The sequence below is a fragment of the Pagrus major genome, chromosome 15 (assembly GCF_040436345.1).
Source record: "Pagrus major chromosome 15, Pma_NU_1.0".
In the NCBI taxonomy this organism is placed as follows: Eukaryota; Metazoa; Chordata; class Actinopteri; order Spariformes; family Sparidae; genus Pagrus; species Pagrus major.
In genome coordinates, this window is record NC_133229.1 from 4,799,289 (window position 1) to 4,816,162 (window position 16,874).

General features: G+C 39.2%; 1 protein-coding gene across 1 annotated transcript in view; it reads right to left on the reverse strand.

The window, feature by feature from the left end:
• The window catches only part of LOC141009331 (protocadherin-15-like), a 195,457-nt gene that overhangs the window by 94,104 nt on the left and 84,479 nt on the right, over window positions 1-16,874 (reverse strand). The window contains exons 12-17 of the mRNA XM_073481880.1: window positions 14,581-14,787; window positions 12,114-12,248; window positions 5,516-5,665; window positions 3,150-3,343; window positions 2,323-2,455; window positions 2,000-2,079 (exon numbers count right to left, since the gene is read on the reverse strand). Coding sequence (XP_073337981.1) covers window positions 2,000-2,079; window positions 2,323-2,455; window positions 3,150-3,343; window positions 5,516-5,665; window positions 12,114-12,248; window positions 14,581-14,787 — 899 coding nt within the window. The remainder of the gene's footprint in view (window positions 1-1,999; window positions 2,080-2,322; window positions 2,456-3,149; window positions 3,344-5,515; window positions 5,666-12,113; window positions 12,249-14,580; window positions 14,788-16,874) is intronic.

Below are 16,874 nucleotides of genomic sequence, written 5' to 3' on the forward strand. Positions count from 1 at the left end.
CCCTTCTGTCATTGTTTTATTTCAGCTTATGGAGCAGCTTATAGCAGAATAGGAATGGTATTCTGATGATATTTGAAAGGAACTTGTCCTTTCAATTGCCTCACACCACTGAGCAATATCTTGAAAAGTGTCTTGAAAACTGTAACCAATCGCAACACAATGGCCCTCTGATCTAAGACATTTAGTTTTGTGCTACCAGTTAATTAATACATTAATAAATAAAGACTAATGGATCTTGGTTCCATATTTTCATGAAAACCAGTCTATTTTCCCAAATTCATTCTTTAAAAAAAATAGCATGGCTATTAATAAAGAATGTTTTTAAATTGTATTTGTCCGGTATGTTATTTCACCGTTGTTGTTTCTTTCTACCCTCTACATGTGACATCTATTGCATTCCTTGAAGAGTGATTCCTTCTATGATGCTCCTCCTGAGGATTCTTCACCCTTTTATTCCTCATTAAAGGGGCACTATGTAGTTATGGAGAAGAAATTCAAAGTCAGAATTTTAATATTTACAATATGATGACGTAAACAGAAATATTTATAATTTTCCATAATTTAATAAATAAGCTGTTCTCAGAGGAAAATAAGGTCCTCAGAACACTGTTTGAAGCTAGAAAGGTGGCAGGGTCCGCCACATATAAACAAAGTAAAACAGTATGAACTGGGGTGTCCTTTAAGGTCAGTTTGTTTATTTAGTATGTTTTGAAGATCTTTCTCTTCTCATTAAAAGTTATTCCCCAAAACTACAAACAAAAAAGTTTTTTAGGGACTTTCATTTTCTTTTTTCAAACAGATTTTCATTGAACTTTTTGCCAAGCAAAGGAGACAAAAGAAGAAAAAAAAAAGCACACAATACACACACACACCCACACTGTACAAACATACAGGTAACCAAACAAAACTAAACTGAAAAAAGTGGGGAGAACAGGGAATCCAAGTAAGACATTCATCCTAACAGCATCATACCCTTTGCAGTTCGATATCAAACCAAGCAATAATTCCACATTCTTTTTCCAGGCCAGTTCTTTCTGACCCGACCTCATCCTGCAAGATGTATTGGCATCCAGGTATTCAAGGAACGTGCTTTTATTTTCTTATCCAAATCAGGGGTTGTGTGTTCTATAGTGATTTTGGGCAAGACATATAACATTTACTTGATTAGAACATTGGTACCATGGGCACAAATAACAGCCTGAGGCAGCCAATGAGTGTAAATAAGTGTGTTTTTCGACTTGGTTCATTGGGACTTCGGTGAGACCAACAGCCAGCACCAGTGTAGACAGCACCATTTCAAATATTGGCTAAAAAAAAATATCAACCACAGTCAACAATCAGTAAGTCAGCATCTACTTTTGCACATCCCTTGTCCTCTCACTCTCGCCCACCACCTTGATGCCTAGTTTTCTTGAGGGGCCTCCTTCAGGGTCACCACAGCAATGTAAAGGACACCGTGTTTCAACATTAACATAACATTATGACTGTTTGTCCATAAATTTAATAAAGCTTTTGATAAACCAGTCAGCTTTATCTTGTCGCTCATAAACCTCAATGAACTCTAAAGAGTGTCCCTGCAGAACTATAATAAGTTGTCTGGGGCCGGTTATAGTAGGTGGACTTCAGTTTAGCGTGTATCATACCCACTCCTGTTTAAAATGAATTGGGAGAGAGCATATGTATAAAGAAATTCATACCAATAAAGTATTTACAGTCTCCAGTTGACCTACAGTAACCTGAATGCCGTTGAAAACCTGAGAACCTGGAAGAAACCCCTGCAAACATAAGACATTCTCTACGAAATTTCCTATTCATATTTTAATCTTAAAATACACTTGCCGAAGGAACTTATGCGCAAAATGCTGTCGATCAATAATTCACTAGCCCTTTCCATCCATCCATCCATCCATATATCCATATTTCACATTCAAGCAGGCCTTGGTGGGAATAGCCTATGGTGGCTGTCTGAACTTGAAAAATGAAAAATATCTGGACTCACGTTTCAGAGAGGTTGAAGATCTGCTGGGAATCCCCACTCACAATGCGGTATGTGATCGGGTCGTTTTCTCTGTCTGTGGCCTGGGGGGAGAGAAGGAAAAGCAGGTTCTTGAAGATCATACAGTACCATTAAAGCTGAAGGTTATGAGCTATGACAGCTGGGCAAAAAAGGATGCTGGAGAGAGAAGGGAAAAAAATGTTGATTTTGCCTAAAACTACAATAAACTTTACTAAAAGTGCCACCAGTTTAATGCCTCATTAAATTCTACATATGATTTCCATGTGCTTTGTGTGAGTTTGTGTATTTGAGGGTCAGTGACTCACCTGCAGATTGAGCAGAATAGCTCCTATCCTCATAGCCTCGCTCACTTCCAGGCTGTAGGTGAAGAGAGGGAAGCGTGGTGGGCTCTGGTTGTTGGGCGGCAAAACCTCGATGTACACTGTGGTGATGGAGCTCCTGGCAGAGTGAAAAGACACACATCAGCCCACTGACAGCATCGGTTTCTCCTTGACAACCTGTTGAGCCGTGCTGAAGTACCTCGCCCACAGCGGAGGGAAAAATATTCACAATGTATGACGCCACATAGAAGCGCTCTTGTGTGGAGGTTTGATTGCAGAAGAGACAGACTTTGGTTACTATTCTCTTAAGTGCGATCTTTATCTGATGAAGAATAGTGTTATGAATGGCTGCTATGATTATTTATGCATTCATTGTGTGACAAATCTTTTGTCGAACTGCTGTAAAAGTACATGATCTGACATGTACACTGTCATCGGGAACACAATCAGCTAATTTCTTTTTAATGAAAAGATAAACAGGAGACAATTTTAGAAACATCTCGTACCAGAATCTCTGCAGCTCAGAAATGTTAGTTCTCTATAATTCATAATCCAGAGAAGACTTTCTGTTCCATTCAGCAGCTAACTTGTTAATCATTATGAGTGCATACTGATTTAAATAAGACTTGTAAAATCACACAAGTAGCCCCCCTTCAACCCTGTAGAGACACAATGAAAAATGAAACTGAATGTCCAACTTAGAAACAAATCTGTTCTTTATATAACAGTAATGAAAAGCACATCATATCAATCTCATCAAAATAATAAAACCTCCATTCAAACAGCTAGCATGCAAGGCTACTGTACGGTACCTTCTCTGGATCTCCGGGGCATTGTCAGAGGCCTTGACAGTCAGTGCGTAAGATCGTCCCACAGTCAAAGTGACACCAGGCGCCACGGTGATGCGTCCAGTGCGATTACTGATGATGAAGTCTCCCTGGGCACCAGCCAGTATCTCATAGGTCACCAGACCATTCAGTCCCTCGTCAGCATCTGCTGCTGTTAACTGGGAGGACAGACAGAAAGAGACAGACACACATTAAACACATAATATATTATTTTCTGGGCATTGTGTACAGTTGCCAGCATCATGCTTACTGAACCACTCAAGCAGTTAACATTCTTAATAAAGCTTGAGACTGAACCTACAACAGATTTATTGTGATTCCCTATTATCAGCTATTGGACATATTACCTTTGTTTTATATATATAGACAGGAACACGTTTGCTTTTCGCTTACAGTATACATGCTTTTGACACTGCAATCAGACTACGGCAGTAACCAACAACTATTTCAATAATCCACTAATCTGCCAATTGATTTCATGATTAACTGATTAATCTTTTAGTCTATAAAATGTAAAAAAAATCTAAAATGACATCTTCAAACTGCATCTTTCATCCTAGCCAACAGTCCAAAACCCAAAGACTCTTCATCACTCTTCACCATAAATGTAAAAGAAAAGCAGAGAATCCTTATATTAAAGAAGCTTAACCTGCATTTTTATTTTTTTTACAGCTTTGCTTGAAAAATGACTGAAATCATTCATGCAAATTTTCTACCAATCCACTAATCAATTAATCGACTAGTCATTGCGGCTCGAAATCTGACCAAACAATCAAACAAGCTGCTATTAGCTAGTTAGCTTAGTTAGCTGTGAAGCTAGCAGTCCTTAACTGACTCTGCCTACCTGTAGACTGGGAGCTTGGAACACCCAGGAAGAGCGGCAGGCTTTGAAGCCAACTCTCGTAGTGGCCAAACTGTTTAATTACACCGAAGTCTCTGGTGCGCACACTCTTGCGGAAGATCTGGGTTATTTTATACCTGGGAAGTCGCACTTTTTAGCTTCATGCGCCACTGAACAGCCATCACAGGAATGAACAGGACTCTGGCTCTGAAGCTGTGTCCACATTTTAATTGTGGGATTCATGCTTTGGAGAAGGTATTCAGGTCTGAGGCGGTGGGAGCACAATGCTGGACATCATGTCAAAACTATTATTTCTTCACATTCTGTTGATAATTTTAGTTTATTTTTGGATGTTTGAACTAAAATTCTGACATAATGCTCCCTTGTACTGATTGCAGTTTGGTGACACTAATAATCAAGACCGTTGGGACTGATGGTTTTCAAAGTTGTGAATAGAGCGCTGATGGATACAGTTTTTTGGGGAAGAAAGAAGAAAAAAAAACAGACAGAAATATATAAATATTTCATTTCTTGCATACTCTGTTATCAAATTAAATAAAGCAGCCACCCTTTCCCCCAGGCTAATTATTTAAGGCATCCTGCTGCTTGTAATTATGAGCCCTCATGGTATAGTTGGTTTACTATCTTTAGGGCCTTGAAACTTTAATCCAGGCAGCCTGGACCTCCTTTTTCATGCTCCTGACGTCTGGAGTAAAAGCTGTTGCATCAAATAAGCAGCAGCATCCTCGGGGGGCCTGCGGCTCTCATAAACGGCTTATAAAAATCGGTTAAGCGGTCATACCAGACACTCCGTGACCCCTGGCCTCATTTCGAGGAGGGCGAAACGGCTGGTTTTTAAGGCAGATTAAACCTGACCTTTTCAGCGTCTGACATTTTTTTTGGAGTGGCTGCGCTGAGAGGACAGATCAAGTGAAAGATGAAAAGATCATGCTCAAACTACAAAATAAGAGACAATGAAATGATGGGACTCCTCATGTTAATAGATACAGTAGAATGTGTGCATGTTTATGTGCCTGCGCATGTCTTTACATATGACCAAACCTTTTAAAATAATGCATGAATAACATTTTTAAATATTCCCAATAAATATGATAAAAACATATAAAATCATCTTTTGAAAACCCTTTTCTGCAAGGGAAAACATCGATAAATGGTCATCACTGACGTCTACCACAATGAATTTCAGTCATGATAGCAGCTGATCTACTAAAGAAAAGGTTTCCCCGGCCTGTGCAGTGAGGACGGAGACAAACATTCTCCCTGACTAGTCTGTCATGACTGCAGATGAGACGAAGGGAGCTGTTCCAGGGCTTTGCCTGTCAACACAATGCACCGGATTGTTGTGGTTATTTGCTTTGAGCGTATGCGAGAGAGATTCTGTGTGATGGGGACAAAGACGGAGGCGTGAAGCAGAGTGCCAGGGAAAGAGAGCAAAAGAGAAAGCAATGGGACGACTGCGATTGATTACCTGTAGTACAGTCTCCCCGGGCTGCATGTCTGTGAAGACTTCAACGCTGTAGGAGACCTCGGCGAATGTGGGCGTATTGTCATTGGCATCAATGACCAAGATGTTGACAGTTACAGGGTTGCTCTGCTGGACGCCATCTGATGCCACCATCTGTAAACACAAGTAAGAGAATTAAGTGTTGTAGCTTTGGAAACTCAACATGAGTGAACATTTGTTGAAATAAATCACACAAAGTTTATTTTCTTTTCATTCATGCTTATGCTTTCAGGATCACTTTGCTTTGACAAGACAACTTGTCAAACCTCTACATGTTTCTACTACCATAATGAAGTCACTTACACTTTGCCTTTCCATAGGCTCATTTTTCATTCCTTTAGTGTTAGAAAAGCTTTTACAGCGATGAGAGGAGAGAGCTTGTATAAAGCTCGCCTAAAGGACAGTTTGCAAACTGAGCACACTGCATGTTTATTTGTCCCTGGCAGCTCTGATCTCCACTACTTGGAAAGGGAGAAATAAAATGGACTGAGAGGAGCAACAAATGAAGTGTAGGGGAGAAGAGATCTTAACAACAACTGTGGCAGCTGTGAGAAATACATGTTTCTGTGGGGGAAATTGCTTTCCCCTAAAAATTTGCACTCAGCGCTGAAATGGAAACGACAGTCTTTCCGGTTACACTGTACGTTTAACATCAAGAGGGGGCCTTTAGTCGCAGCTAAACATTTGCAGTGAAGGTGTTGTACAGAAACATAGGATAGCATACACGACAGCAGCTATTTTCTCTCCTATCAAACAGAGTTTTTGTTCCCCAGCCAGGCCCAGGAGGGAGATGCCATGCGGTTTTTGAGAGCCAAGAGTTGAAAAGCAGATTTGGATTTACTGAGTCATCACAACTGTATGTATAGACACTCTATACTTGTACACATGTGAAAGCACTGACACATGTCTCCGCAAACGCACAAACCTCCACAAAACAGATGTAAACAATGTCATTTCTGCCTCCTCACCTTTCTCCTCCTCTCACACACACAGGAACATCAAGAACTGAAAACGTGTACACAACAATCTCTGAAGGCTGATATTTATCTAAATTGGATCTGTGTTCTCTCACTCCTTCCAGTCCGGGATGAACAGAGTAATTATAAAATTGATTTAATGCATTTACAAAAGGCAAGATTTCTCTAAGTAATAATCCCTGAAATAACATCACCTTCAGAGAAGCAAAAAGCACAGCCTTCAAAACCTGAATGTTATCTGGTAAACATTATGTTAACAAGCTTTTAAGCAAGAACTCAGAGCATTGCATTCACTCATAACCTGTGATAATACAGCCAATTAAGATTATTTCTCAGCGCTGTCCTTTCTAGTCTTGCAGATCAGCCTGGAGTTGAAGAAGAACAGAAAGATACCTGGCTCATGAATTGAAATCATTGCATTGACTCATGTATCAAACATGCTGTATGTAAGATTTGGACAAATGACAGGTTGTACACCAACCTGTTGTCATGGGCAACTTTCTGTCATGATTCAGTGTCTTGTTTTCTTGTCAGTGTTCTTGTTTTTTGTTTTTTTTTTGATATTATGCCCTCATGTGTCTCTTCTTGCTTTTCAGTTCCTCCTGTGTTTTTTCCCTCCCAGTGTTTTTCCGCTCGTTTCCTCACCTATTCCTCTTCCGTCCTCACTCCACCTGTTCCTGATCCCCTCGTTAGTGTCTGTGTATATAGTCTTTGTTCTCCCTCATGTGTTTGTCAGTTCGTTCCGTGATGTTCCCTGTTACGCTGTCATTCCTCCGTGTTCTGTGTTGTTAAATGTTACTCTGTCTTGGTCTGTCTTCCCCTGTGTTGCCTCCTAGCATTTCTTCCAGTGTCTCCTCCAGTGTTTCCTCATGCCTCCCGTTTTGTATGTTACTGATTTTGGTTTCTTGTTTCTCATTTGATTTGAACTTTGCTTTTCTGTTGCACTTTGTTTAAGCTTTTTAGTTGCTACTTTGTTTTTGGTCCTAGTGACTCATTTTTGGTTTGTATAGATTTCTTGTGTTTTGTATTTTCAGCTTTATTTTATTAAAGCTCACTTTTGGTTCCCTTATTTCCTGCCTCCTGTGTGTTGTCTGCGTTTGGGTCCTCTTCTCTTGTGACAACTTGTTGTAACACTTTCCTTTCTATCAAATGCTTTTTACACCACATCTACACAGGCTGTGAGGAGTCACTGGCAGCTTTGGTCCTCCATCTATACATGATGCATTGAAGCATAATACTGCTGTGTGAATCACCAGTATTTTGACAGCAGTCAGAGCCAGGAATCACCTTACGTGCGTCAAATGGAAGAAAATTCACTTAAAGCCTAAAGAGATACTTCACGTCATAGTTACAAAGTAAAGAGTGAATAAAGAACAAGCCAGTCCAGAATAGAAGTGAACTGGTTCCATCAAGTGTACAAGATGGACGACTGAAAAATGCTGCTACATTGCATCCTGTGCAGACACGATGATTATTTGGGCCAAAAATAACATCAATCTTTCATGAAATGCAACTATCAGGGCCAAAATCTACAAATGTCCATGACTACCTTGGATTTTGTTCATTGAACAGTGAATTATAACACCAAATACACTTAAAACACTATAAACCAAACCTGGTCGGTTGTTAAACATTTAAAACAGATGAGTGAAAATCAATTTAAAGGTCCAGTGTGTTGGGTTTACAGGGATTTATGGGGATCTTTTGGCAGACATGGATTATAACATTCATAATTATTTTTCATGAGTGTATAATCACCTGAAACTAAGAACCAATGTATTTTCATAACCTTAAAATGAGCCTTTTATATGTACAGACGGAGTCAGTAATGTTTCTACAGTAGCCAAGAATGGACAAACCAAACACTGGCTCGAGAGCAGTGGTTCTCAACTTCTTCACGACCCCCCCAGGGAAATCTTGGTCGGTCCACCTTGGGGGCATCAATGTCTCTTAGATTGGACGCACTCATTAATAATTTTCATGAATTTTAGATGGAATTCAGGTTGCTGGTCCTGCTCACCTGTCTGTAGGACTCTCTGGAGTGCAAGGGATTTGCAAGATTCAACTCATAACTGTGGACCACGGCACACTTATATTGGGCTCTTATAAGCAACACTCTATGCACTACTACCAATATAAATCTGTGCATAGAAGGTCATGACTGCAGTAGCTTGAGCCTGGTTCATTCATCTTGCTGTGGTCTCTCTGTCACTGTTTGACCAGTAACAAGTTTTTCTTTTGTTTTTCCTGAATCAAACCGCTAGTCAAGTGAGAAACACTGTGCTGTGATGATGGTGCATTCTAAATGTGATAATCACAGTACTGGGGGTAGGCTACTAGGAATTGTCAGTGATGTTTTCAATCTTCAGAATTCATTGCACTAAATGGTACAGAGACGAGACTGACATTTTCAAGTAGGATGAAACGATCCCTACCAACCAGCAAAGGGGTGATACATTACAGTGTTTTGGTTTTCTGGGATATGTATATATGTATGTATATATATATATATATATATATATATATATATATATGTATATATATATGAAAAAAAATAAATAAAATGTATATGTATAAAAAATATAGTAATTTTACCAGATAACTTGAATAGCTCAATTGAGGCTATGCATGTAATGTCACAGTAGGAGTAAGTCACCATGGTTACAACTACTGAGTGGCAAAGAGACTACTGAATGGCAGTATTATTATATATAATATAATATATATAATTATATATTAATCAAGTGCTGCCATCTTGATGTTCAATATAAATGCCACCAAAACACAAAAAATCACATCTAAAATGTGAATTTCACTGTTTATATGTCGTACTGTCGTACATATTATGTATATACAATTCTATTTCTATTTCTGCTCTAGCTCTTCTTCTTAATGTTTTTATTATATTGTTTATTTTTTACTATTATTATTGTTTATTGTTATATTGAACTGTCCTTTGGCTGCTGTGACGCACAAATGTCCCCGTTTGTGGGACTAATAAAGCTGATTCTGAAAGAGCGGAGTTAATTTGCCTTACTTGCGATGAGACTATTGGGCATGGGAACATTGCGATGTCAATGCTATAACAATATAATGCACAGCCCTACTCTTAAGCTATTTCATATACAGTAGGGAAACATTTACCAGGCAATAAACATCATTTTCTATTTTGGCTGGAATAAGTGATGTGGAGGATGTTTTAGAGAGGACGATGTTTCTGACGAAAGTGAATTTCTACTTTGCATCTGCTATTGAAGAGCTGAAGGGGCCATGGAAATCTGAAACACACTGTACTGAGCAGTCACCACTGCAGAGCGGAGGAACACTCTCAGCCTCCACTGTAATGTAAAGTCAGAATGGAGCCTGAGCTTAAAAGCTTTTTTAGCTCTAATCCAAAAAAACAAAACCAGCATATGAGCTCCTCATCCCTCCAAACCGGAGATAACTATACTGGATATGTAAATAGATAAACAAAACTGTACATGCAGCACAAACAAGGGTCAACAAACGCAATAAATATATCATATTATATATTCATAAATTGCTGATGCTGGTGTCCAAGGAAACCCAACCAAACCCAGCATTACACCTTAAAATCTACAGTGAACCAAATCATCCCTGTGCAGAAACGCCTGCTCTCTCCAGGGAACCATTCCCACAGAGCTCACACTAATCCACGAGAATCCCCCTGGATGGAAGGAGCTACTGTATTTCCCATAATACTGCCATCCCTCTGAGCAGGGCAGAGACAAGTCACTTTGGCAGAGCGGGCTGTTGACGTCTATGTAACAGCAGTGAAAACAGACACTTAAATAAACCCGTGAAAACACTGTACAGTAAGAAGATTAATAAAACATCACAGAGATTATAAAACGCACACTTCAGAATCCTAATGGAACATGAAGGTAGCTGTGGAGTTCAGTGAGTGAAGCATCTCGTATGTGAAGAGATTAGAGCGCTCCCACAGAATATAATCTTTATATGTGTCATTAAAGGAGCAGATTTAGGGAAAACAAATTCTCATGTCTTTTTTTGAACAGATAAAAAACAAGATATAACATTTAGAGATGCTGGTAGACAGACTGTGTTAGTGTCAGCCCTTTCCTTCTTTGTCCTGTCTTTACACTAAGCTAAGCTAACCAACTGCTGGCTGTAGCTGCATTTTCACCGAGAGACATTGTGTCATTTTTTTGTCTAACTCTTTGCAAAAAAAGCAAATAAACATTTTCCCTGAATCTGAAACTATTCCTTTAAAATCAATATCAAATACAGTAGGTTTTTTTCAGGGATTGGTACAGTTGTTTGAGTTAGTATGAGTGTTTGAATGAATGAGGATTTTATTAGTAAGGCATGTATTAGAAGTCTGTGGTGGCTGAGAGAGCTCAAGGCATCGCGACTTAAGAGCTGGAAGCAAACAGACAAAAAACAGAAGCAAATCAAGAAACATTATCATTAATTATTTTTTTGCAGAAAAGTACAATAACTACATTAAAATGGCACCTAATTTTCTCCCTCACTGAGAAAATAAAATAGCAGTCCCATTGTGTAGCACTTGCTACCTTTTTTATTTTGGCCGAATTTCAAAATCCAACAATCCAACTTCAACTAGGCCACCTGCATCAAGGCCGGGCTCATCTGTGCAAGTGTGAAGCTTGCTTTTCAATTAGCCTGACGCTGTAGGTTTTCTATATTTTGTTCAACTTTTGTTTATCCTACCTGAACCCCTTGATACCCAAGCATCTCTATACACCTTTAGTTTTCCTGCTTTAATTCATTGGGGACTTGAGAGGTTGCAGAAGCCTTTTTCCGTTTCATTATCCCCTTGATTTGATTGATTACTGTCCAAGTATTTGGCATTGCCTATATATAAATATATTTTTGGTTTATATTTATGTGTGTGTTGGGGCTGGTTTGTAAGCATTTCACTGCCAGTACCGACACAAAAATACAAAAAGTATGAATAAGCAAATTTTTCATTTCAGTTTGATTTCTGGACACAAGACAACCCCTTCTTCACTGTAAAGTCTATTCTTTATGTATGTGCACTGGTTCAATATTCAGGCTATGCTAAATATTGAACCAGGATTGGCTTTCAAACTATTCGTGATGTCACAAATCATGCTCATAGGAGCACCTCTTAAAGAAAATCACACTTTCAGCAATTGATGTGATAACCGCCTTCTAGTGTCAAACTGTGCACAGACATCAGTCCACACAGTGAAGCTCAAACATTTAACCGCAGAGACAGGAAGAAAAATGCAGGGACTTTAAAAAGAAAGCACTGTATATATGGTATAAATAAAGTCTTTTTTCAACAGAACATTTAACACTATAGAGGTCTGGTGTGCTTTTAGTTTGCATTTGGATGTGAATCTGTGAATTCAAGTGAGCAGACTGCTTAACTTCACTACTATTTGACCACTGATAAAGGTCATATTGCTCTAAAAGTGTCAGGTCGGCTTTGTATCTGCAAGTGCCTCTTGGTATACAGCTAACCTGTGACTTCTATTAATATACACAGAATAGGAGATGTAGGTCACATGGCTTTACTGCTGTCTCCTGTCTTTACTGAGTCCCAGGCCTACCGTAAACATATAGGCCATCTTCTTCTCCCGGTCCACAGGTTTGAGGAGCCTCAGGTAGCGGATTATCCCGGTTGGGGTCAGGGCAAAGATTGTGGTGTAGTCATCCTGGGTAATCTTCACCATGGGGTCTTTCGTCTTCCAACAGAAAGACATACAAAAAGAAACATGTTACCATGGCGACATCAGTGTTTCATCAGTTTTTCCAAGGACGCAGCTGTGGGGCTGAGAAATCCTATCAAACAGTACATTTTGATCTGCCAAAGAGTTGAAAAAGTAATCGGCTGGCGGTCTCTCATCTGTCTTCAGAAAACAGTGGAGAAGGTGCTGAAGATGGAAACAGAAGCCGATGTCAATAAAGAAAGGAAGAGAGGAAATGGCTGATGCTAAAACAGCGTAAACCCATCATTACCCCTGTTCCTTTCTAGGGAAAAATATCAACCACATTAAGCAGCTCTTAAAGATCATGGGTTTGTTCAGGCTGTCCGGATGCTTAATAAGCTTGACACATTTTTTTAAAAGAGCCATTTACTAAAGATGTGTCATCACTGCTGTGGTTACACTGTGTTAACAAATAAACCTGGAGTCCATTGTGGTCCATTGTTGCGAGTCTGCTTCGATTCACGTCCATCAATGAGTCCTCTTAAGAGAGTTTGGTAAACATTAGGACTGGGTGGCTTATTGATTTTGTTATCTCTGTTTCCACTTCACTTTGTTTTGTTAATCTTCTCTAAAGACTTCTCGAAGGTGTACTCTGAAACATGCACTAAAGGTAGTAGTCCTTTGGTTTGACTGTATGTTTGACTGTTTTCACCCATTTAATTTATTAATCAAACAAATATGTCAAAAACACCCCTCTTACTACACACAAGATTCAGTTCATAAAATAAATTATCTTGTGAGCTGGTGTTCAAAGAGAATAACTGCAGAAGCTTTGACAGAAGAAAAACACATCAATAAAGAAAGAGATCACAGCAAACCACTCTGAACACACAATCCCATTAGCAAAAACAAGTCCGTGCACACCCATCATTACCGGAGACCTGCTTAGTATTTAAGTCACCATTTACAAAAGTTTTGAGATGACAAAAAACACATCATTTTGCTCACAATTAAATTTTATTACAGCGTAATAATTACATGTTGATGAAGTCTCCAGCAGTGATGAGAGCTCTCACTTTGTTTTTACTTTTTGCATGAATTAACAGTAGGATGTCCCGAGTCAATGTGCAGAGTAGGGATCAAGCTGATGGATGAATGGATCAGTATTAGCAACATAAAGCCAAACAAATCTGACCCTCTATTTAGTGTAACTAATTGAGCTCCAGGTATGGCTGTTGTTAAAAACTGCCCCATTTGTTCAAAACACTGGAGTCACTTTTTAACACGAGCAAATAAACACCAGTTTCCATTATTGATATCCACGCTGGCATTGTGCCGCCACGAGTGAGTACTTTCAGGGGCTCCAAACACACAAAACAAACAAAGCATTTTGATGGAAGTTCTGCCCAAATTTTCCTGCCTCAACAGCTCCACACACTCAAAATATAGTATGAAACCAAGTAAAGCTGTGCTGCAGGTTTAATGCAGAGCTGCTAAGCAGTCAAAGCCCTGAACTGAATCAGCTTTACTGATATAAATATGGACCAACATTAAAGGTGCAACATGTAAGAACTTTAGTTTAAAAAATGTACAAATTAACCAAAATTATCTTCAGAATGCAAAAAAAATAACAGTTTTCATGTTATGCCAAAGACGTCTCACCACTGTGTTGAAGAGATACCTACTGAAGTTAGAATGCTAACAAGCTAGCCTCAGGCTTGAAGACCCAGCAGTCCAAAGCTCCTGTTCTAACGGTGTAAACACCAACACTCCCCTGGTAGTCCAGCTAGCTGCAAGGCTAACTGAACTAACAAGCGAACAGGTTACAGTTAGCGGCAGTTAGCGGTGACTCTGGTGGCCAATTTTTACGTAGTTCACCTTTAAGCTGTTAAATGTGTTCAGTGCAGCTGTATTATGCAGGAAAATATAAATATTGGATTAATCTTGGTATCAGAAGATACTTATTATTAAAAAGGGCCCAGAATGAGCGATTAGGAGCAAAAAACTCGATCGGGACATCCCTAAATTACACTATGTATGTATGTGTGTGTGTGTGTGTGTGTGTGTGTGTGTGTGTGTGTGTGTGTGTGCGTGTCATGCATCTAAAAGCAGCCCCTTTACCTACAGGTGTATCACCAGCAGACAGCTACAACAGGGAAACAAATACAGCAGGACAATGAGTCATGAATGAGTTACTTTCTGCATGAACACAACACAAACACATGAATGAATGTGGACCTTTAATCAATATTTACTCCATGCACCACCATGCTTTGTGTTTGTATGCACACATGCATGGGTGAACATGTGTAAAGTGAAGGCAACAGTGAGCAGTGGCTGACAAAAGTGCTTTCTCTTCTCTCTCTACCTCCTCAATGTCATTATCCAGCGCGATGATTCCCAGCGGGGCAGTGAGGTTGGCACTGGCTGAGATCGTCGTACCCACTGGGGAGGACTCGCTCACGTAGCCCTGATAGGTAGCAAACTGGAAATACGGAGCCTGGTTGTTTTCATCCAGGATCTCGATAATGAGGTCAGCATAGGCTGGGAGGGGGTGACCATTGTCCTGCTCAGCCTAAAAAAATGAAGGAAAAAAAATAAAAATAGAGAGAAAATCATTGCAATGCTTCAATTATCGACAAATCTTTAAAAAAGTCTGAAAAACAGCCTGCAGGAAATGTATTGAGAAGCTCTAATAATGAGCTGGATGATTAACACACACAAGAGTTATGCAGCCCCAACTCTTATGCAGGCACAAAAAGGAGTCATTTCTCCCAGTGTCATTTCAATTACAAAAAGCTACATTGACTAAATTTAATCAGAGTCCACTTAGGATTAGGCCTTAGTAATTACCAGGGCACTTAACGCAAATACCATCATTTGTAGGGGAGAAACGGTAATTAGTGGCTCTGGCTCCTCCGTCAAATGACTGACCAATAATAGAAGGAGGCTCAATAAAAACATTATTGGTTAAGTCTGTGCTAAAATTAACCAGACAAGTTTGTTTTGTGTCCTTTGTTGATTGTGCAACTTCAACTAAACTGAACGTGTTTGTGTAAACTGTCACTGTTTTGCATGAAAGTTTGAATGAAAGTGAAAAATCACAATATAATAAATACATACATACACGTGCCCCTTCATACACAATCAAAAATTAACTCAGACATTTTATAGGTCACACAAACATTTTAAATAGAACAAATAAAATAAAATAACAATAAGGATAATGATAATAATAATAACAATAATAATAATAATAATAAATAAAAACATAAATATATAAAAAATTAATTATATGGTAAAATAACTATCAGAGGAAACATATTATGCTTTTTCATGTTGCACATATGCATGTAAACACCCTGAAAGTTCAATAGGTCAAAGTCCGCACCAACAGTAGCTCCTCTCTCCCACAGAAAACACTGCTCCTGAAACACCTCATCAGTAGTCTCGCCTTAAGTTCATGACCCCACTGATCACACCACATCACCATGTCACACAGTTGCATAATTTATACAAAGAGGCTAGTTTTGCACGTGAGAACTGATTAAACCCAGCTGCCCTGTTGTGAGCAGTGCTGGCTCAGATGTGTGTGAGCAGACTGAATATTTGGTAATGGGGACGTTGAAGAGACAGGAGCTAAAACAGAGCGTTTCAGATAGAGGGGGAATACAGACAGTATGAGAACACTGGTGTGCTTTTTGAGTATTAAAGCTTGTAAACCCAGAATCTATATGTTATCTATAAATACATTTTCTTTTCAGTCGTTAATACATTCCATCTTCCAAGAAGGAAAATATACTTCAGTCTCTCTGGCCCAAGACATGTCAACATCGTCCCTTTCCTCACTCAAAGTGATGGCTGCTCTACATTTTTACAATAAAATGCAGTCATTATTCTGGCTATAAGTCCAAAGACAATCATCTTTTTGTTTGCTTTCTAATTCTCACAAAGTCACTGGGGCATGTATAATGTTACCCTCAATGGGACATTTTACCAAAATAATATCTACCGAAAGTAATAAAAGAAAGGTTCCTTTCTCATACAGACCCCTTACACAAACATGTTATAAGCCAGGTGAAATATGATGAAGTTTACCAGGGATTATATCAATTCTTACAAACCATTTCAAAAGTCATTTTAACCTTGTATTAATTGACTGCTTATGTGCCTTTATACAGGCAATTTCCCAGTCCTCCTCAGTAACATCTTGTTTCTGATCTCCAAACATTTAGCGTGTCCGATGTTGACCCTGCTGAATGTTGCTGACATATTCCCACATTCTCATGTTCTTAAGATAACCAGCGATGTTCTCCAAAAATCCTCCTACATGAAATGACATAATCGATGTTGCAACACAGCTTGCACATAAAGCCCAAGAGCTGAAATATTCCCTCAAGAAATTCATTTTTGTGTCACATACAGAATACGTAGCAAACTGCATAGCACAATCAGAAGAACATAAACATTCCTTCCTCATCATTTTCTAGCACAGTTGGTACCCCACAATTCAAACTGTGTCTTCTTCAAACTGTACAAAAACCAAAAAGAGCTGTACTTTTACCCTAAGTTGTTTCTGACACCAGCCCAGCGAGACCAAAACCAGATGACTGTGGTCCGGCCAGGCTGTCACTGCAATCTTTTCCCTCCTAAGCACATATG